This window comes from Giraffa tippelskirchi, chromosome 3 (genome assembly GCF_054371585.1).
Source record: "Giraffa tippelskirchi isolate mGirTip1 chromosome 3, T2T-mGirTip1v1.2.pri, whole genome shotgun sequence".
In the NCBI taxonomy this organism is placed as follows: Eukaryota; Metazoa; Chordata; class Mammalia; order Artiodactyla; family Giraffidae; genus Giraffa; species Giraffa tippelskirchi.
In genome coordinates, this window is record NC_137277.1 from 88811089 (window position 1) to 88833798 (window position 22710).

The window sequence follows — 22710 nt, forward strand, 5'->3', positions numbered from 1 at the left end:
ATTTAAAATAGGTTGCAAAATACATGAAAATAATCTTTACCCATCTAAATGAGGAGTTGGTTTTGTTGTTCTTTTGGAAGTCATCAGATAGAAGAATAAAAACAAAGTCAGAGAAAAACAAAGTTAGCATCTCTAAAAAGGAAAAGAAAATAACTGCATTGGAAACAATGTAGAAAACAAGAATTCATACATACGTTAACATACTAGAATCTTATTTACCTTAACCTTAAATAGAATCGAATGCAAGATGCTTCTGACATAATGCATTTTTAAAATTTGTTCTGAAATACCTATATGTTATTGAAAACATACATGAAATTAAAATTGATGTTTTGTTGTTACATCTATCCATCCATGTTTCTCGCATGTAACTGGGTTCTTACTGAATATCCACAATTGTACAATGTTCTACTATCTGGGTATACCGTAACTTACCAAAACATTGCACCAGTTTGAGTTTAACAGCAGTGCTTTTCAGCCTTAGCATTTTGAACAGTTAGAGCCCAGGTCACATTCTGCTGCACTCATACATGTTCTATGGGGCCTGAACAGAAGTGGTCCATCCTGTGTACTGTTTATACATTTTTAAACCAGCTGCCAAGATTTACAAATTTGGATACTTCTATATAAAAATCCGTATTCCAGATCTTTTTTAAAACCTGGAAGATGTGGCACTTGGCATGTGGCAATAATTGGTCAAGCTGAGTATCCCTGTCTTCTCTAACAGCAAGATTAATAATTAAGTTTCTAATCCGAGCAGTCTTTATTCCCTTATGTTACTTGCCTAATACCTATGGGTCTTAGAGTTTGTTATCCCTAACATAAAGTAAACCTCATGCTGAAGAAAGAGATCTGCATTAAAATTTAGACAAAATCTAAAATAAGCAAAAAAGTCATTTAAAAAAATCCTTTTCTTCTTCACATCAACCTTAAAACTTTGTAGTTAAGAAAGCTGCTATCTGAGAAGCTATGAAGACATATTGGTACAACAGACTAAGGATTGGTACTGTATAAGATTTATTATTTAAAAAAATCTTTTAAAAAAGCATTAGAAATTTGAAAGAAAGAACACAATTAAAGCTAACCTTTGGTTAAAACACAAACAATACTACTAAAAAAATTCTAACGTATACATGTATTTCATGTACATGTTAGAACTTTAAAATAAGCTCACCTTATTTTAAAAAGTGATAACCTGTTATTGTTTTCTCACTGTAACAACTGTAATCACCTCAACTTGATAAAAGCACCTAGAAATGTAAAAACCTAGGTGTACACTATATATGTATTTGTGTTATATTCAGTAAATACAATTTGCATCAAGATATAGTAAATCCTCACTTCACAGAGTTCATATTTGCCCACGGGCTTGCTCACTATAATTTATTTGTAACCCCTAAATCAACACTTGCAGTGCTTCACAGTCATTCTCAGATTGGTGAAAAAGTGATGAGAATGGCAAAACTAGAACAAAATAATGCTAAAAACTAGCATTATTTGTAAAATGCTGATAGGAATGTGAAATGATGTAGCCATTGTGGAAAAGTCTGATGGTTCCTTAAAGAGCTAACCATACAATTACCATATAATCCAGCAATTCTACTCCTAGGTATATATCCAAAGAACTGAAAACAGGGACTCAAACAAATATATATGTGTGCCAATGTTCACTGCAGCATTATTCACAACAGACAAAAAGTGGAAACAACCCAAATGTCCACTAACAAATAAATATGGATAAACTAAATGTGGTATATATATATACATTGGAAAGATATTTAACCATAAAAAAGAATGAAGTTCTGATACATGCTATTAAACACGGATAAACCTTCAAAACATGCTAAGTGAAATACATTAGACACAAAAGGACAAATATTGTATGATTCCACTTATATATAGAATAGGCAAATTCTCAGAGACAGAAAGTAGAATAAAGGTTACCAAGCGGCTGAGTGGAAGGGGAAATGGCTATTCTATGGAATGATGAAATAGTTTTGGAAATAGTGGTGGTTGGTGCACAATTCTGTGAATATAAATAATATCACTGACTTAGTTACAAATGGTTAAAACAGCAAATTTTATGTTACCACAATATTTTTTTTTAAAGATTAAAAAACTGAAGTTGTTTCTGCAAAAAAAAAAAAAGAACAAAGAACAAATAAGTAAAGATGAGTTAACTAGAATTGGAAAGAGGTCAGGAGAAACCAACACTAGGAAGATTCTGAGAATATACATGTGAATTTAACATAGGGGCTTTGGTTAGCACAGGAAGGATTTTATTTTAAAAAGTGAAAATAAATGGTAACAGTGTTGCTGAGGATCTGGTAAAATTAGCGCTCCTTTTGGAAGTCAATGCAGCAATATATATGTAAAGCCTTAAACATGTGTAAGTATTTGACTAAGTAAACTTCCAGTTACTTACATAGAAGAATTTAAAAATGCATCAAACAATAGGTACAACAGTGTTCACTGGAGCAGTTTGAAAACAAGAAGCAACCAAATGTTCAAAACTGAGATTAAATAAATAAAACCATAGTATATTCAAACAATGGATTAACATGTACTATTAAAATGTTACTAATTCACATTTAGTAATATACAAAGATTTATATTACATCCAAAAGTTGATTACAGAGTATATGCAACTCTATATTTTTATTCCATGAAAAGATGCACTTGAAGAGAGGATTGTTTCTTTTTATCTGGGTATTCTAAACAACAAATGTGATATAAGTTGTTTCTGTTTAAAAAATCAGGAACATCCATACATAGGTAATTGGCTGAATAAATTACAGTATATACACACACAATAGAGTACTATGCATTTATGGAAAAAATGAAAAAGATTTCTCTGAACTGATATGAAATGATTTCTAGGATATATCATTAAGTGAAGAGAGAAAAACATTATGTACAGTATGCTATCTATTGTGTAAGAAAAAATAGAAAATAAGAAAAAAGTGTGTATCTGTGCTTATGTTTGTAAAAAGAAATACAGAAAAATAAGCCAGAAACTAATGAGGTTGGTTACTAATATGGACAGGTGGTATAAAAAGGGGTGAAAAAAATGGGGGAATGGAAATGGAGTGAAGAGTTAGGTGGGAGTGATAATTCAATGGTATTCTCTCTGCTTTGACTCTTAGAATCATGTTAATGTTTTAAAAGTTTAAAAAAAAAAAGGACAAAAAACAAATCAATCTGGCAGGAAAAACAAATGAAATATAATCTGAAACAAATGAATATAACATATTTTGAGTCATAAAACCATACAAAATTTATACTAGAAAGTACTAACAAAAGTCACTTTTAAATGCGATAACTACATACCCTCACTTTAAAAACAAAAATTGCTAAAAACAGTGAACTCTAGTTAGTATGTTACTTTTCCCAGTGTTATAGGGTGGCAATTTTTAAATCTAGGATTCAACAAATGAGTAGAAGTTTTTTAATACAATGGAAGAGAGATTTCTCATGGTTGAAGAAGGGAGTTACAAACATGAAATAGAAAACACATAAATAATCCATATGGTGTTAACAGATTAAATTCTTCTGAGACCAAAAGAGTTTATGTTACTGAAGAGCAGAGCAATTTTTACCCATGGAAAATGATAAAAAACATGAAGTGCTGACATGAGCCCTGGTAACAATTTTTTTTTGTCAGAATTGGAAAACAGTAGTAGTACCGACTATGGATTACAAATAAATTTAGTGAGTTGGCAAATTCACAAATACAGAATCTTTGAAAAATGAGGAACAACCTGTATTTTACTCTTTTCTAATTAAGTAATTTACAAAGAGATACTACAAATATTCTGTTCCTTAATTTATCCTCCATAGATAATTTTTTCCTGGATCAATTACTACTGAGATGATTGCAAAATAGGGACATCTCTAACTCTACAATTTCTTTTACACTTATTAGTTGCATTCTACTAAGGAAGTTTTTCTTTCTCCCTTCTTATTTATTCACTTATTATTTCTGAATGGATGCCTGGATTTCTATTTTATTTGATAATATGATATCATCACTACTCATTTTCAAAATAATCAATGCTCAACTTGTCCTCATTTGACCAGTGGAAACTCTACCCCTTCAAGCTGGCTCCTGTGTTCTCTTGACAAAAGTTTTCATCATTTGAAAACTTCAGCAGTACAGCTGACCTCCCCTTTCAACAAAAGGGGAGGTCAGCTGTATTGCTAAATTCTTTGTTCTTCCACCTTTAAAAATTCTCCCCCTTATAGGTCCCTCTCTTACTAGTGATCAGTAGCAGGAATCCAGAAAAATGACACACCAAAAAAGGGATATTTTAAATCAGATCATAAATTCTTACATGAAGAACTGTGAGCCATTTGTATCCTTCCCTCTGTTGGCCATTGACAAGAGAAATTCTTTATTGTGTTTAACAGCAAAACTCTCATCTATAGAGAAGCAAAGTTTTCAGTTACATTATAGGCATAATTTCCCCCTCAAAATTCATTTTCACTCCTCTATGTATCTTGGGTTCCTATCATGTGATCTTTAGCTCTAAGCAAAATTTAGATTAAAAAGTCAGGGTAAGAGAAATCTAATATTAACCAATTCCCTCCCCTATCTTTTCATATTAAAATATTTTTAATTTTCAATCATTTGCTATAAAATCCAAATACTATATCAATCTCTCTTCAATATTATTTTTAGCACACAGAGGCACTCATTAACTTAATTTCTGCTATTGATAGAGAAAACGGCTTACTGCAAAGAAAGCATACTGTCTTCCAATCTTGTATTAGAACAAGAAAAAAGCAGGTAGAACGTGAAATTTCACTGACTCCCAAAAGTTAAAGATGGGTAATATGAAATTAATTTGAAAACCACATGTTTAGAGTCTTTCAAACGATCTTCACATTAATAGAAATTCCACAGAGAAAACTTAAATTTGGGGAAAACATTACAGCCAAATTTAGAATATCAAAGATTTTTAAAAAATCTTCATAGAAAAATGGATACACAAAAATGTTGGTATTATCACTAAGAAATACAGCTTAATCTCTCTTTAAATAAAGATTAAGATCAAGCTTTTAATTTAAAAGTAAACATTAAAATGTTTAATTTAAATATAAACATTTTTACCTTCAAAAAATCCTCCATAAATGGATTCCCCTCCTCGTCCATTTCCTAAGAATGAAAAGCATGGACTCTTAGAACTGTTAGGTCAGTAATTTCCTTGAAGCATTCCTAAACAAAATGCTTCTTACAAAGTAGGTACCTGAATGACTTTATACCAACAATACTCAAAGGTTCACAGCAAATCATAAAAAATAATACTGCCAAGATCCCAAATTACTTTTTCTCCTCTATGATACAACAATATGAGTGTGACAAAGCTGATCAATATCTGTAGAAAAAAGACTGTTCAGATTCTAATGATTGTGTAGGTCCTCTAACAGAAATTACTAGTAGCTTTCACAGTGTCTTTAAAAACACAGTTTCAGTGTTTTTACAAAAAGAAAGGAGGTAAAAACTATACTGTAGTAAAAGATAAGTGGATGTGACAAAATCAAATATGAACACAGATAGGCTACAAAGAGATATATAGTGGTTTTTTGTTGTTGTTGTTTAGTTCCAAAGCCCTGTCTGACTCTTGTGTGACCCCATGGACTATAGTCTGCCAGGCTCCTCTGGCCATGGGATTCTCCAGGCAAGAATACTGGAGTGGGTGCCACTTCCTTCACGAGGGGATCTTCCTGATCTAGGAATCGAACCTGCATCCCCCTCTTGGCAGGTGATTCTTTACCACTGAGCCACCAGGGAAGCCAATGTTTTGCTTTTCATCCAAAAGTAAATTTCTGAAATTAATTCATGCATCAAAGATGAAATTTTTTCCTATGTGTTTCCTCCTTTATGTCTCTTTCTATGAGTTGTTCTAATTTTTATTTTTGGCCATGCCAGGCAGCTTACGGAATCTCAGTTCCCCAACCAGAAACTGAACCTGGGCCCTCAGCAGTGAAAGCTCTGTATCCCAACCACTGGACCGCCAAGGAATTTCCAGTACTTTTGTTTGACCAAAAGATTAAGTGGGCTGAGAAGAAAATTGGACCAGTACTTCCAGAGACTTGTCTAACTTTCAGATCCATGTACATAAGAATAAAAGAAAATAAATTTATAAACAAAGAATGTTTGACTTTGTTTGGTAAGAATTAGTCTTACCTTCACTGAAGTCACCACCTTGAACCATAAAATCTTTGACAACTCGATGAAAGAGACAACTTTTATAATGTAATGGCTTCTGAGTTGATTTCCCTGTCCCCTTTTCACCTAAAGAGAAGAAAAATTAGTAAGCCATTAAGAAGAAAAGAAATTAAGGAAATAGTATTAAAGCAATATTAATGATGAAATCACAGAAAAAATTTTTTTCCATACTTCTTTAATTTTATATCTATGAGATGACGAATGTTAACTAAATTTATTGTGATAACCACTTTACGATGTATGTAAATCAAATCATTGTGCTGCACACCTGAACTCATACAGTGATATACATCAATTACATCTTAAAACTGAAAGAAAAATTTAAATAAAATGAATAAATAAAAAATTATTTCTCTTGATCTATAAAGACTTCTTTAAGCTACAGAATTTTCACTCCTCTCAGGAATTCCTTTAAAAATTCATTTAAAAAGCACCCATGCTTTTCTAGTGAGTGGAAAAATCAATCTCTGATACAATCCTATTACAATTAATATGTCTAAGAATTACTTTCATGTCTAGTCAATGTTGCATAATCAGCATGCTGAGAAAGAAAAATATAATGCATGAAAAAATCTAAAATGTGTTAAATTAAAACTATTAGGGTGAGTGAAAATGTCAACAAACCTGTACAAAGACATCGAAAGTTCTCACATGTTTTGGGGCACACATCAGAAAATAATTCAAAGACAACTCTTCCAGCTGAAAAAGAAGGTAGCTGGTTTATATTTCTTCACGTAAAGATAATTTAAAATATTAAATATTCATATATAAATGTTAAATAGGGACATTAATTTCCTTACCTGGTTGATTATTAATGGCGATGTCAAAAAAACATCTAGGACGCTGAACCTTTATTCCCATGGCGTCAATACTTCAATCTGAGTAAAATAGTTTCAGTAAAATAGTTTCTTTGTTTTAGCAAAGATTTTTCATAAATTTCTAAAGAGAAAACAAAACAAAATTCTGTGGAGCATAAACAAGGAATGTAGTTTGAATTTATTTTAATATTTACTTCCATGACATAAATTACATGATTATTTTCTTTGAAAGAGCAGACCGCATCTTGTAGAAAAGATATAAAAGGTTTAGCCATTATATAATACAATTTCTATTTTAAAAACCAAATACAGACTGCCACCTCAAACAGAAAATTATATTACGTCTGTATGATTAGTGAACTAGAGATAGGTTACCTTTAAATAGAGAAAAATCAAGGACAAACTGATCCAATCTTTTTGCTCCTAGAAAACAAAAATAAATTTTGATTAAAATAGTGGACTTTTAAAAAGAAAAACATTCAAATTCTTAAAAATAATTCCTCAGGGAAAAAAGAAAGTGGGCTACTTTAACAATAGTTATATATGTGGTAGATTAACATTACGAGTAAAAATACATTACATTTTACATATGAAGTTATTTTTTGATCATGAACAACAGCCTATACTGATCTATCTAATGTAGACAAAAACATCAATAAGTGAGATACTCTATGTAAGTTTTATCTACAGAGCAGATAGCTACTAGTTAAGACATTGTTTTCATAAGCATTTAAGGACTTCCTCCAAATTGTAATACCTGGTGGAAAATGACAGGGTAAGGTGAAAAGCAGAAGAAACAAAGGTACTTAGTGTAAACAGCATTCAAAACAATGAACTATAAAAATCTGTTCATCTGTTCAAAACAGAGACTAACTGAAATGTTTGTGCTTTTGCGAAAATTATGTCTTAAGCCAGTAGCTCAGTAAGCAATGAATGACATTTTAAATCTAGGGAAATTTTTATAGATTCACAGAGTTATAGGAAATAATATACAGGGATACATGTTTCCCTCACAGTAACATTTTACAATAGCACAGCTGTAGGGTAAAAAGCATAACAATGCTGACACATTCCACATTTCTCCAGTTCTACCTGTACTCATTTGTGTGTATTTATTTAGTTTTACAAAATTTTATTAAACATGTAGGTACATATTATCTACCACCATTCCTTACCAATTTTACACACACTACAACCACAGGTAAGAATAGTCAACAATAAAAGCATGGAAGACTTTGCCCAAATTACCAACAATTTGAAAAATACAAATCCTATGTATTTATTCATTACTGTATGGAAAAGGGGGGGTACAAACTACTTTTTCTGTAACCTCCTCCATTTTTTATTTCTAAAAGAGACAATTATATACTAACTAAACAAACTAAAATTTGTTTCATATGAAACAAAAAGAGGCCTTTCAATCCTCTAGGAAGATTACAGACACAGACTTACTGAAAACAATAAAACAAAACAAAACTTATTAATTTTAATAGCTTGCTAAGTTTGTTGCATTTTCATTTGTATAAAATTTCAATGTATGCACATATGAAGTTGAGAATACACTGGATCCATAAATCTGAGGAAACTATCTTATCTCAAAGAAAAATATTAAATTATTATTGATACTTAGTACCTGATTATCTTTTATCTTCTAAATAACTTGTGCAGGCCTTCTTAAATTCTCTACATTTGGAGGCAGAAAAAAAAGAGGAAATTTAGAGATTTAATTATTTTCCTCCATAAAAAACTTCTAAAGTTAGCTGTTTAGCCACAATATCTCAAAGATTTCCATTCTCAGAAAGAGTATAGTATAGATAGCACTGCCCAAAACATACCAAATTGTTTATAATTACAGTTGATTTCCTATTTACCGTGTTCTTAAAAACTCCTAATTTGAAAAGCAAGTAAATGTTATGAAAGCTTAGAAAGTAATTCCTAATACCCTTAACCTTTTAGATAAAATCTTTGATGATTTTCCAAGTTTCTCAATTCTAAGGCATACTGTAAACAATCCTATAATCCTGAGACTTTGAAATCGCAATAAATGCTATCACTAACTTATGGAGTTAGGAGTATAAGTGGAGGTTACTAGGATAGCGGTTTGCTCTGTTTTTTTTTGCTGTTGTTTAAGTGATACTTACATGGGTACGTTTACTTTGGGAAAACATTAAACTCCACTTAAAATTTGTGTAGTTTCTGGTATGTTATGTTACACTAAATTTACTTTGTTAAAACAAAGTAAAACTTTATTAAAACTTTGTCTAAAACAAAATTCTTGGGGCTCCTAGTGTCTCCTCCAATGCAGGAGACAAGGGTTCGATCCCCAATCCAGAAAGATTGCTGGATGAGCTGCAGAGCAGTAAGCCCATGCACCACAACTATTGAGCCTGTGCTCTAGAGTCCAGGAGCTGCAACTGCTGAGCGCACATGCCCTGGAGCCAGTGCTCCACAGTAAGAGGAGCTGCTGCAAGAAGTCTGTGCACCATAACTAAGAGTAGCCCCGCATTCGCCACAACCAGAGAAAAGCCCGAGCAGCAAGGAAGACCCAGCACAGCCAAAAATAAATAAATAAATATTATTTAAAAAATAAAATTCTTCTTTCTTGACCCCTGATTCTCTCAAAACAGTAAACACCATTGTCCAATCCAGCTGCTACCACTGATGAAAACATAAATTTTATTGAACTCAGTATGTCCAAAATATTATTTCAACATAAAATCAACATAACATGCTATTAATGATAATTCACATTATCAGTGAATATCAGATAATCCACTCCAGTAGCCATTCCCTTCTCCAGGGGATCTTCCCAACCTAAGGATCGAATCCACGTCTCCTGAATTGGCAGGTGGAATCTTTACCACTGTGCCACCTGGGAAGACCAAACAGCCAAGGCCTAGCCTTTGTCAAGTCTTTACATTTACTACGCCCTCTGAGGAATGCTCTTACCCCAGATCTTCACATGGTTCACGTCTCCACTTAAGTCAGTGCTCAAGTATCACCTCCTCATGGAAATCATTCTTTGCCAGTATATTCACAGAAGCAGGCCCTATCCTCCAGCACTTTATATTCCCTTATTCTGCTTTACCTTTCTTCCTGGCATTTATTGCTACTTGATATTTTAAGTTTAAGTTTTTATATATTTTCCTCTTACTAGAATATAAGTTTCATGATGTGAGAGACCTTTTCAGTTTTGCTCCCCTCTTAATTCTGAAGTGCCTCAAAACTTGATTATGGCAGGAAACCAATATTTAATAAATCAATAAACATACAAGGAAGAATAGGCATGTGTGAGAATGCTTTTCTGCAACACTGCAATAATAACAGTTAAAAGGAAACACCCAAAATGTCCCAAATGAGATAACATCTGAGTAAACTGTGGTACATACATGCTATTTAATACTATAAAACAGTTTAAAAAGTCTTTATGCACACTATCCAAAACACCTGTTTGGGTGAAAAGAAAAAACAAAGTTGGCATTCAAGTATTTTTTTTTAATACCCTAAAATAATATTCTGCTTCCACAGAGAGAAAGGTCTTGAGATAAATACCAAAACTTCAAACAGTAAGTACTCTGTAGGGGTACAGGAGTAAGGATGGAAGTCAATGAGGGTCTTTAACTATAATGTTTGAATTTTTGCGACAAGAACATGTTCACATATTAGTTTCCAATTTAAAGAAAGACATATCTTCAAAGTAAAATAAAATATCAGAAAATATGTGAAAATATTTAGAGCCTATTTCTAAGTGAAAGAGCCATAGATGATTTTTGTTTTAGTTTTCTCATTTTCCAAGTTTTCTATGACAAATTCAGACCTGTAAAAGTAACTCTTCACAAAAGCATTCAAGACTTAATGTATTTTTTTAAGTGTTTCACTTTCAGGATGTTAAATAACTTTTCAGGTTCACTAACAATGAAATAAATGATGGAGACAAACTTGAGAGTCCTTTGGACTGCAAAGATATCAAACCAGTCAATCCTAAAGGAAATCAACCTGAATATTAATTGGAAGGACTGTTGCTCAAGCTGAAGCTCCAATACTTTGGCCACCTGATGTGAAGAGCTGACTCACTGGAAAAGATCTGATTCTGGGAAAAACTGAAGGCAAAAGGAGAAGGAGGTGGGCAGAAGATGAGACAATCAGATAGCATTACCAACTCAGTGGACAGAACTTGAGCAAACTCCAGGAGATAGTGGAGGATAGGGCAGCCTGGTGTGCTGCAGTCTTTGGGACTGCATGACTTAGTGATTGAACAACAAATAATAAAGAAATAAATAATGGAGACAAACAGATTTGATCTCATGAAAAAATGTATTATTTCTATTTTTCAAAGGGAAATTAGAAAGTAAAAAATTGGGGGAAATATTTCCAAACATGATGAGCTAGTTTCCTTACTGTAAAGCCCTGGCAAGGCCCATCCTACTCACTGTAGAACATGAAGCACCTTTGGTCCCTATTTGTAAATATCAGTCCATGTGACAACCAAAAGAAGCCCTCTCACTGTCCCTCTTCCCCTCCTTGAGGACCGTAGGGTCCATGCAGGAAACAATTAAAAGCACAAAGGCTACCCAAGGGAATATAAACAAACAATTCATAAAAAAATGAAATAAAAAATATAAACAGCATGAAAGCTTTTGCTAAGCAACTTGGCACTGTAGACCAAGAATGTATTCATAATCATTCTAACCTTTAACACTTTAGTAATTCAAACTCTTCGAATGTCTCTAAAGGCAACCATTTAAAATAAAATCTTAAGACTTTTTAAATTTTTTAAATAATAGTAATTAGGAACAACCTAACAGTTCATACAGCCTAAAAAATTAAAAAAAAAAAAATGGACAGAAGATCTAAATAGACATTTCTCCAAAGAAGACATACAGATGTTCCAAAACACGTGAAAAGGTGCTGAATATCACTAATTATTAAAAGAACTGCAAATTCAAACTACAATGAGGCATCACCTCACACCAGTCAGAACGGCCATAATCAAAAAATCAGGGCTTCCCTGGTGGCTCAGTGGTAAAGAATCTGCCTGCCAATGCAGGAGACACGCATTCGATCCCTGATCTGGGAAAATCCCACCTCCTTTGGAGCAATTAAGCCCAAGTGCCCCAGCTATTGAGAATATGCTCTAGAGCCCAGGAGCTGCAACAAGACAAGCCACTTCAATGAGAAGCCAGTGCATCGCAGACCCAGCACAGCCAAAAATAAAATTATTTTGAAAAACTTTACAAACAACAAATGCTGGAGAGGCTGTGGAGAAACGAGAACCCTCCTACACTGTTGATGAGAATGTAAACCAGTGCAGCCACTATGGAAAATAGAACAGAGGTTCCTTAAAAAAACTAAAAACTGAATTACCATATGATCCAGCAATCCCACTCCCAGACATAAAACCAGAGAAAAACACGGTTCAAAAAGATACATGCTCATTTCAGCAGTGTTTACAACAGTCAAGACATGGAAGCAACCTAAATGTTGGTCGATAGATGAATGGATAAAGAAGATGTGGTATATATACAAGATGGAATATTACTGAGTCATAAAGAGAATGAAATGCCAAGTGCTGCCATGTGGACGGACTTAGAGATTATCATATTAACTGAAGTAAGTCAGAGAAAGACAAATGTCATGGCATCACTTATATGTGGAATCTTAAAAAATGATACAAATGAACTTATTTACAAAACAGAAATAAACTCATAGACATAGAAAATAAACTTATGGTTACTAAAGGGGATGGGGAGGGAGGGAGTTAGAAGTTGGGGATTATATACACATAGACACACTACTGTGTATAAAATAGCGAAACAAGGACCTACTGTATAGCACAGGGAACTATACTCAGTATCTTGTAATAATCTATAATGGAAAAGAATCTGAAAAAGAATACACACACACACAACTGAATCACTTTGCTATACACTTGCAACTAACACAACATTGTAAATTAACTATACTTCTATAAAAAATAAAACAAAAAAACAACCTAAATGTCTAACATGACAAGTAAATTAAGAAATATTCATATGATGGACTACTACGCTGCTTATGAAAATATAATTTTTAATATAACATAGAAAAAATGTTTAAGTGAAAAAAATAGCAAAATTATGTAGTGAAAAGGATTTTAAGGGTAAAAAAATTCATATATACTGTCACTGTAGTGTTTTTTATAAAGTAAAAAAAGAAGTTGTATAGTAATAGAAATTGGTTAAATAAACAATATCATCATGAAATGGATGGTATTCATCTAGCCATTGGAAATCATATTCTTACATGTCAAAATAACAGAGGTAACATTTTTCACCAATTGGATTGAAGGAAATAAAAAATACTGACCTCATATATTACTGACACTAGCAAAGGGGTAAATTTGATAATCCTTTGCCAATGTGACAACACACATTACAAATGCATTAATAACCCTTTGACTCAATAACCCTATTCCGAGGAATTTATACATCATTCGCGAAATAAGGTGTGTACAAGGTCATACAAGGCACCATCATTTGTAATAGTTAAAAGGCTATAAAACTAACTGTACATAAAGGAGGAAGAGGTTACACAAATCATATGAACTCCATACAAGTTACTGGCTATAAAAAGGAATGAGGAAGCTGGTTATCTGCTATCTCCCAGCCCTTTTAAGTAAAAAACAAACAAACAAAAACAAACAAACAAAAAACAACAACAAACTACAGAAACGTATATGGTACATTTTCTTTGTATCTTTTCAAAAGAACTTTTAAAAAATGTGTTTTGTCTAATACAGATGCATCTGGTGGGAGAGGAAATGGGTAGCTGGGGAAGATGGGTAAGATTTTTTTCACTGTATAACTTTTCAATTTTATGCTACTACTAATACTAAAGCACACTAATACTACCGTTAAAAGTTCTTTAAAAATAAAACTGAAAAAGAAAAATTATCAAAGACCACTCATGGATGAGAAGATATTCATAATATATTAGGTGAAAGAAAGCAAGTTAGCGAGCAGTATTATCTGTAAGATTCCAATTTTACAGATATCAAATGCACATAAAAAAGATATCATGGTGAGGGTGGGATGTTCTGGGAGAATAGCATTGAAACATGTATATTATCATATGTGAAACAGAACACCATTCCATGTTCGATGCATGAGACAAGGGCTCAGGGCCGGGGCAATGGGATGACCCAGAGGGATGGGATGGGGAGGGAGGTGGGTGGGGGGTCCAGGAAGGGGAACACATGTAAACCCATGGCTGATTCATGTCAATGTATGGCAAAAACTATTACAATATTGTAAAGTAATTAGCCCCCAACTAAAATAAATAAATTTATATATAAAAAAAAAGATATCATTCAATAAAAAAAGGAAACTGCCATTTGCAACATGGCTGGACCTTGGAGACAATAAGCTAAGTGAAGTTAAGTCAGACAGATAAATACTGTATGATCTTACTTGTATGTGGAATCTGAAAGTAAATTTAAAAATATATTCACACAAACATGCATTCACACATGCACAAACACACCAAACTCAGAGAGAGAGATATCAGATTTACGGTTACCAGAGGCAGGGGCTAGGGGTGAGGGAACTGGATGAAATGGTCACAAGGTACAAACTTTCAGTTATAAGATAAGTAACTCCTAGGGATGTAATATACAACATTGTTAACACAGTTAGCACTGCTGTATGGTATATTTGAAAGTTGCTAAGAGAATAAAATTCTAAAAGCTCTCATCACAAGCAAAAAGCATCATTTTTTCCCTTGTATCTGTATGAGATGGTGGATGTTAAACTGAACTTATTGTGGCAATCACTCTTCAATGTGTAAGTCAATTCATCATGCTATGCACTTTAAACTTGCACAGTGCTATTACCTCAATAAAACTAAAAGGAAAAATAGGATTTACATCAAAATATTAATGAATCATGAATTATGCAGCATTACTTACAGACATGGAAACAACTTAAGTGTCCCCTGATAAGTGGATAAAGAAAATGTGTCACACACACACATTGAGGAATATTATTTAGTCACAAAAAAGGAAGAAAATCCTTCCACTTGTGACAACATGGATGGGCCTCAGGGCATTGTGTTAAGTGAAAAGAGTCAGGCAGAGAAAAACAAATACTGTAAAATCTCATACATGGAATCATAAAACAAAACAACCCCCCCCCCAAATCTGAACTTTTAAAGTCCTAAAAAAATAGTGTGCATGCACGCATGCTAAGTCTCTTCAGTTGGTCTGACTCTTTGCGACCCTATGGACTGTAGCCCAACAGGCTCCTCTGTCCATGGGATTCTCCAGGCAAGAATACTGGAGTGGGTTGCCATTCCCTCCTCCAGGGGATCTTCCCAACCCAGGGATCAAACCCACGTCTCTTACATCTCCTGCACTGCAAGACTGGCACCACCTGGGAAGCCCCAAGAATACAGTGTACAGCATGGCCAGTAATCCTGTGCTCTATATTTGAAAGTTGTCGAACAGATGATCTTGTCACAATGAAAAAAAATTTGTGTGTGAGGTGAATGAACGTTAACTAGACTTACTATGGTGATCATTTTGCAATATATACACATAGTCACATACACATGGGCTTCCCTCATAGCTCAGTAGGTAAAGATCTGCGTGCAATGCAGGAGACCACGGTTTGATTCCTGGGTCAGGAAGATCCCCTGAAGAAGGGAATGGCAACCCACTCCAGTATTCTTGCCTGGAGAATCCCATGGACAGAGGAGCCTGGCAGGCTACAGTCTATGGGGTCGCAAGAGTTGGACATGACTACGTGACTAAACCACCACCACCATCAATCACACACACAGTGAATTATACACATATAATCACATACACAGTGATCATATTGTACATCTGAAACAAATTTAAAGTTATATGTCAATTACATCTAAAACAAAAGGATTTACAACAAAATATTAACACTGATAATATCTGGGTCATGAATTTAAGAGTAATTTTTATGTATTTCTGTTTTCCAAATTTTCTTCAACAGGTATAATTTTATAATCAGGAAAATATTTTTAAAGAAATACTAACAAAATGAGATAATTTTCTGCTTATTAAAATAGCAAAGATCTTTTAAAAGAATAATTCCCAATACAGTAAGCAAATCCTCTGGAAATGTATGTAAAAACTGTTTATACCTCAAACTGGTTTATACCTTAAAAATCCAATTGCTAGGAATCTACTGTAAGGAACTATCTTAGAAAGCCTTCATGTATAAAGTTGGCCATGTTAGTGCTCCTTTTATACTATCCGAAGTAACCTTTTCAGTATTATGAAAAATGATTAGATTATGATCTCTAGTTGAACAAAATATCACAGTTGTTGAAGCAATGCTTACAGTGATCAATAATTTAGAAAATGCTCATTATTTGTTAAAAATACTCAAGATATAAAACAATAATGCAATATTATTATAATCACATAAAGTACTCCTTCAAATTCAAAGATTTACAAAAAGAGAAAAAAAGACTGAAAGGAAATAACCACTACACTATTTGGTTTTAAGACTGGAGAGTGGGGATATATGTATGTATACGTATAGCTGATTCACTATATGTGAATAACAGAAACTAACACAACACTGTAAGCCAACTAACTATATTCCATTTACAAAAAAAAAAACAAAAAAACTGAAGAGTGTTTTTGCCTCACTGTACTTCTTTCTACTTCTTTAACAAACATAACTGCTATTATAAATAAAAAATTCATAATAGAATTAAAAAATGTACATACAATCTAAGATTATAATGTACATGTCTCTGTGTGGTTATAATACTCCTTTAGGTAACACCACACAGGGATACTTTTCTTAGAAACAGATTTAAATGCTATCTTGAAATAACAAATCAAATATGCTTTAAATTTAAGAAACATGAAAGATAGCAAATTATTATTAACAAATTATTATTAAAAGCACTATATAAATATCTTAAGTATGTAAATGTTCTAACATTAATAGTTAGAACAATGATGACACAAAAGATGGCTCAATGCTATGTCTCTAACATTACTGATACCAAATTTTATCTAATCAAAAATAGGATATAGTATTCCCTCTTTAATTACGATTTCCTGTTATTACAATGTCTAAAAAATGTAACACAAACATCTAGTCAATTTTTTTTTCTTTTTAAGGAGTAAAGAGGTGGCGCTAGTGGTAAAAAAACTTGTCTACCAATGCAGGATATGTAAGAGATGTGGGTTCGATCCCTGAGTTGGGAAGAACCCTGGAGGAGGGCATGGCAATCCACTCTAGCATTCTTGCCTGGAGAGCCCCCTGGACAGAGGAGCCTGGTGGGCTACAGTCCACAGGGTTGCAGAGAGTCAAACACACCTGAAGCAACTCAGCATGTATGCAAAGAGAAAACAATACTGACAGATACCAAAAACACAATTCAGGACAAAAATCAAGTCTATGCAATTTTCAATAAAATAAGTCATGAATTTCCTAAGAATAGTTCACAAAGAAAGCTTTCAGAGAAATAATCTGCAGGTTAACTGTTCACTGCACAGCTGTTTAATCTAAATGAGTTGCAGCTATTCCTGTAAAATGCAGCTATATTTTTTTCTTTAAAAAAAAATCATTGTATTAAGCAACATGCCCCATTCCTGTACAGCAATCAGCATAGTATACCCCATTACATGAGGTACATATGTTCCAGTCTGACCTAGTTTCCACTACTGCATGTTAGCTGTTACCATTTATCATTTACTTGAGCTCTTGCATTCACCTCTCCTGCCTGACTCCCTCAGAAATCTGAGTATTTGATACTTATGTCCATCTACTTTATTTATAAAGAAAATTTATTTATTTATAAAGAAAATAAAGATTATCAGTAAAGCTAACAAGCTCATGAAAAAAGCTGAATACACAAAAATGCATAAAATTAAGCCATAACTTTTATCATTTTAATGTATATTCTTTAAGTTTCTTCTAAGCAGATAGAATTACAAATATTTTTATTTATCAACAGTATCATAGTCACTTTAATATGTCAACAATATATAATGCAATAAAATTTCAAAACATTAAATGCTAGGATGTGTGATATGCCATGTGCTCTTGTGCTCAGTTGTGTCCAACTCTTTGTGACCCCATGGACTGCAGCCTGCCAGGCTCCTCTGTCCATGGAATTTTGCAGGCAGGAATACTGGAGTGGGTTACCATTTTTTACTCTAAGGGATCTGCATGACCCAGGGATCGAATCTGTGTCTCTTATGTGTCCTGCACTGGCAAGCGGATTCTTTACCACTGCTCCACCTGAAACTTCTGCAACAAATGTATTTCATAAAAATATCAGAGATGAAACAAATTCATTAAGTAAAAAGTTTAATCTTGTAGCTTCAGACATGAAATAATTTCCATACTCACCTAAAGTAACATGAAGGTTGGAGGTAGGGGGCAGAAGGACATAGGCAACTAATTATTAAAACATATAGTAAAAAAACATGGTATTTATAATTGTGCTTTGTTGCTGAGTCGTGTCCCAACTCTTTGCGACCCCGTGGACTGTAGCCCACCAGGCTCCTCTGTCTATGGGGATTCTTTAGGCAAGAATACTGGAGTGGGTTGCCACGCCTTCCTCTAGGGGATCTTCCCAACCCAGGGATTAAACCCAGGTCTCCCACACTGCAGGAAGATTCTTTACCAGCTGAGCCACCAGGGAAGCCCCAAAGTGAAAGTGAAATTTGTAATTAGGCAATAGATAACACACTGACTTTATTACATTCTTCATTACATGGAATTACATTCTTAACTCCATTCTTAACTCCAAGAATTACTTAGAAGTTTCACACAGTATGAGGGAGTCTTCAGAGTACTAAGTCTTGAAAATGGAGATAGTAAATACTCTTAACTACTGTGATGACAAGCAGGTTTTTGCCTTTTCTGAGTCCCTTGGTTAATTCCTAACTGTCCTTAAAGATTGAACACAGCCAAAGTACACTCTAGGAACTTCACCCTGACTCTCTGAAGTTAAAATGATTATTTGTTGAATTTTATTTTCATTATCATAAATTTGTCTTGAGAAGGAAATGGCAACCCACTCCAGTATTCTTACCTGGAGAACCCCATGGACAGAGGCGCTGGCAGGTTACAGTCCACAGGGTCGCAGAAGAGTCAGACAAAACTTAACAACTAAACAATAACAAACTCCTTGAACTCAGAACCTTTCTATCTTTAACACCAAGCACAATGCCTGGTCCAGCACTACACTGCTAAACAGAATGCTAGTTAAGGCTTGAGCAGAAGACTTACTCAGTGTCTTTTCTCCCACATGTACTGCTTCCCACATGGAGTATTGCTAATATGTATCTGTAGTGAGTAAATCCTCTCAACCTATTCCATAACTGAAAGGAGCTTATTCTTTAGATATGCCTACTGGGGCTACATTCTGTTAATAAAGTGTCTGTTTTCTTTTCTTTAAACAGAATCCACTATAAGAGAGAGCATTTTCAGTTCAAGACCAAGAAATAAAGATGGGAAGTATCTAAGTTTAATAAAACAGGTAGCAATTTTCATAGAAGATGTGCACCTCTAAGTGCAATCATATTAAGTCAAACTAATTAAAAGTATAGCAGATATTGACGACTTTCAAAGACAGCAATCTAACATCACATTTTACATTACTCTATACCTTAATGTAGTTCACAGAAGTCAAATGAGAAGTAAAAACAGACTGGTTAAAAGATATCTAAATACATTTATGAATGCCAGGTTGTTAGTGAACTAAGTACAAACAAGTTGGCATTCTAGGGTGTCAGAAAAGGCAACTATGATCTTCCATATAGTTCCTTTTCCCTCAGTGTCTCTGATAGTCACAAACCTCTGCACCGGTAAAAACATGATTAACAGTGTATAGGCAGTTAGTACGGCTTCCCTGGTGGCTCAGATGGTAAAGAATCTGCCTGTGATGCAGGAGACCTGGGTTTGCCCTGAGTCAGGAAGATCCCCTGGAGAAGAGAATGACTGTCCACTCCAGTATTCTTGCCTGGAGAATTCCAAGGACAGAGGAGACTGGTGGGCTGCACTCCCTGGGTCACAAACAGTCAGGCTCGATTGAGTAACTAACTCACTTCACTTCCAGGCACTTACTAGATTCCTAAATCCTTCAGAAAACTTAAAAAGAGAAAAGCTAGTATGATGCCAAGTTTGGTGTTAAATAACTTACTGCATGTACAATCTGAGAGACATAGTACAACTATGCTAGTGCCAAACTAAAAACCATATACCAACTGGGAAATCTCTGCTAATATTCTTAATATTGTACCTGCAATTATCTAAGCTCTTATAACAATAAACTTATCCCACTGTCTCAAGAGATAGTATCCTAGCAACCAAACCATCCTAGCAGTTTGTTATTTAATCCAGTAACTCCTAAATAAAAAATTACAGACTTTAGAAGTTTGAAGGAAATAGGTAATCTGGTCCAATCTTCTAATTGTATAGACTTGGGAACAAGAAGACTAGAGAATTGAAGTGATTGGCTCAAAGTCACAAGTGGGAAAAAAACAAGCAAGAGTTTTCTGGTTAAGATTATAGCTTCACTATGGAAAGTAGCTTATAACCTGTGCCTGATTCATATTAATGTAAGGCAAAAATCATCACAATTTTGTAAAGCAATTATCCTCCAATTAAAATAAGGAAAGAAAGAAAGTAGCTTATTCCTAAATATTCCAGATAATGGTTACATAATTTTACTTTTTATCAAGTGACCACGATGCAGAGATTTAATTATGAATAAACCTTAAGCTAAAGTTTATGCACAATTAACAGTAACTTATTAATATATACAATCAGGCTTCATGCAATTTAAAAATCAGTAGGTTAAGGAATCATGCTTTAAAAATAACCATTTTAATATCAAAAATTGATACCCATAAGTATGACATAATTAAATTCCAAGAACAAGCTGGTAATCATTTTAAGCCACTACTCAAACTAAAACGAAGTGTAAAACATTTCCTGTCTGGTACTAAAAGTACAAAGTCCCAGTTACAGCATACAGAGAATTTATAACACTGCCTGTAGTATATTTCAAGATGCAAGATCTGCCTTACAGAAATAAAAATATACAGAGTTCATATGGAGACCATATATTCATTAAACCAGGTCAAAACCACTGACACTTAAATGAAAACTAAAAACTGGTACTAATATTAAAGACAAAAAAGAAGAAAAAAAACTGTGTAGCAGAGAGATTTGCAATAAACTCTTCAAATAACTTGAATTATCTATGGATTCCAACTACATATAACAAGTAAGACACCTTAGTACATGAGGATACAGAGAATAAATAATACATTCTAATCCGGTTGAAATATCCTATAAATAAAACGATAAGGGAAAACATCAACATATATTTCTTAAAAGAGCAACACTTGAAGAACTGTAGATGGTGTCCTGACAACTAGTAGAACTAGTTCATCCTACTATGAACTATTACCAATTTCCCGATGTATCGGAGAATGGAGGCTGCCTGACAGGAAATCTAATTTAAAATATGCAAAATATCAAAAGAATAAAGACTTTACCAAAAGAACACCGATACCGCAAGACCACAGTATCAAGCACCAAAAATGAAAGGCCTTTAATAAGTCACAATAAATGTAATGTATGCTTTTCACTCATAGGGGAACCACTGAGCTCTTACTCAAAGCTAATTTTACACAGAATTTTAACAAACCTGAATATTTACTTTTGAAGCCCACAGCTTGATAATAGCCTGAAATTAGAATATAATTTTATAGATGAAAAAAAAACTGAAGTTCAGAACGATGGCTGGATCAGAAAAGAACTCAAAATTTCTAACCTTGTAAGTTTGCTTACTTGTACACTCCTGACAACAGGGCAAGGCAACTCTGACAAAAGTTCGCAAAAGCAAAAACCTTAAAAAGTAAACAAAATTTTTAAAAAGGCACAGAATCCTATTACAAGACAAGACGCCATTAGGATCTCAGGACACCAATACTCTTGAATCATAAAGAAAACGTTAAGGTAAAGAGAGCTCTGTTTAAAACAGATGTATGTAATTCCTTATAGAGAAGATCCCATCTGAAATGATTAAACTAAAAAAAAAAGGGGGAGGGTGGATAAAAAGGGTAAATTTTCGCATATATACAAAACATGAATTAGAGAAACAGCCATTCTAGATGTCGGTGCCTTTTCTGGATTTTATACCGCGATTTCAAAACTATTTACACACCCCCTCTCCATCATCTGTACAAACCGGCCATTCTTTGCTAAACGGTAATCCACAGACTCACTTTTTCTATCTGGTTTTGGCTACTGAAAATTAACCGTACCCAACTTCCACAACATTTAATTGTTCCTTGGACGCATTTCTGACCACCACTGCAAACCTTAGTCCTGCATAAAGTACTATTGTGGGAAGAAATGAATATCAATGCACAAAATGGTGCTTTTATAACATTTTCAAGACGACTAAGAGTTTCCCATTCCCGCAGACCTCGATTCAGCACCTTAAAAGACTAAAATCGAGCCAAATTCGCACACTTCCCCCAAAGCATTTGGAATTCCGAAGCCATCACCTTCCTCCAAGAGTAATTCCTCCTAAAAGGCCTGCGCTGCTCACAGTTCTTCGGAAACGTGGGAGAACTTGGAGTCAGTTCTGGGATAAGAAGGG

The 22710-nt window shown here is 33.9% G+C and overlaps 1 protein-coding gene across 7 annotated transcripts in view; it reads right to left on the reverse strand.

Annotated features, from left to right (window-relative positions):
- PPIG (peptidylprolyl isomerase G) overlaps positions 1 to 22710 on the reverse strand; it is a 36848-nt gene that overhangs the window by 13392 nt on the left and 746 nt on the right. For 3 of the 7 annotated variants that reach the window (XM_081577905.1, XM_081577906.1, XM_081577912.1), the window contains exons 2-9: positions 8684 to 8733; positions 7426 to 7473; positions 7033 to 7171; positions 6857 to 6931; positions 6191 to 6298; positions 5114 to 5158; positions 4335 to 4422; positions 41 to 70 (exon numbers count right to left, since the gene is read on the reverse strand). In XM_081577905.1, coding sequence (XP_081434031.1) covers positions 41 to 70; positions 4335 to 4422; positions 5114 to 5158; positions 6191 to 6298; positions 6857 to 6931; positions 7033 to 7093 — 407 coding nt within the window. In that variant the 5' untranslated portion in view covers positions 7094 to 7171; positions 7426 to 7473; positions 8684 to 8733. Of the gene's footprint in view, positions 1 to 40; positions 71 to 4334; positions 4423 to 5113; positions 5159 to 6190; positions 6299 to 6856; positions 6932 to 7032; positions 7172 to 7425; positions 7474 to 8683; positions 8734 to 22615; positions 22696 to 22710 lie in introns of all 7 variants that reach the window. The other 4 variants (XM_081577911.1, XM_081577910.1, XM_081577907.1 and 1 more) reach the window with 2 other exon arrangements.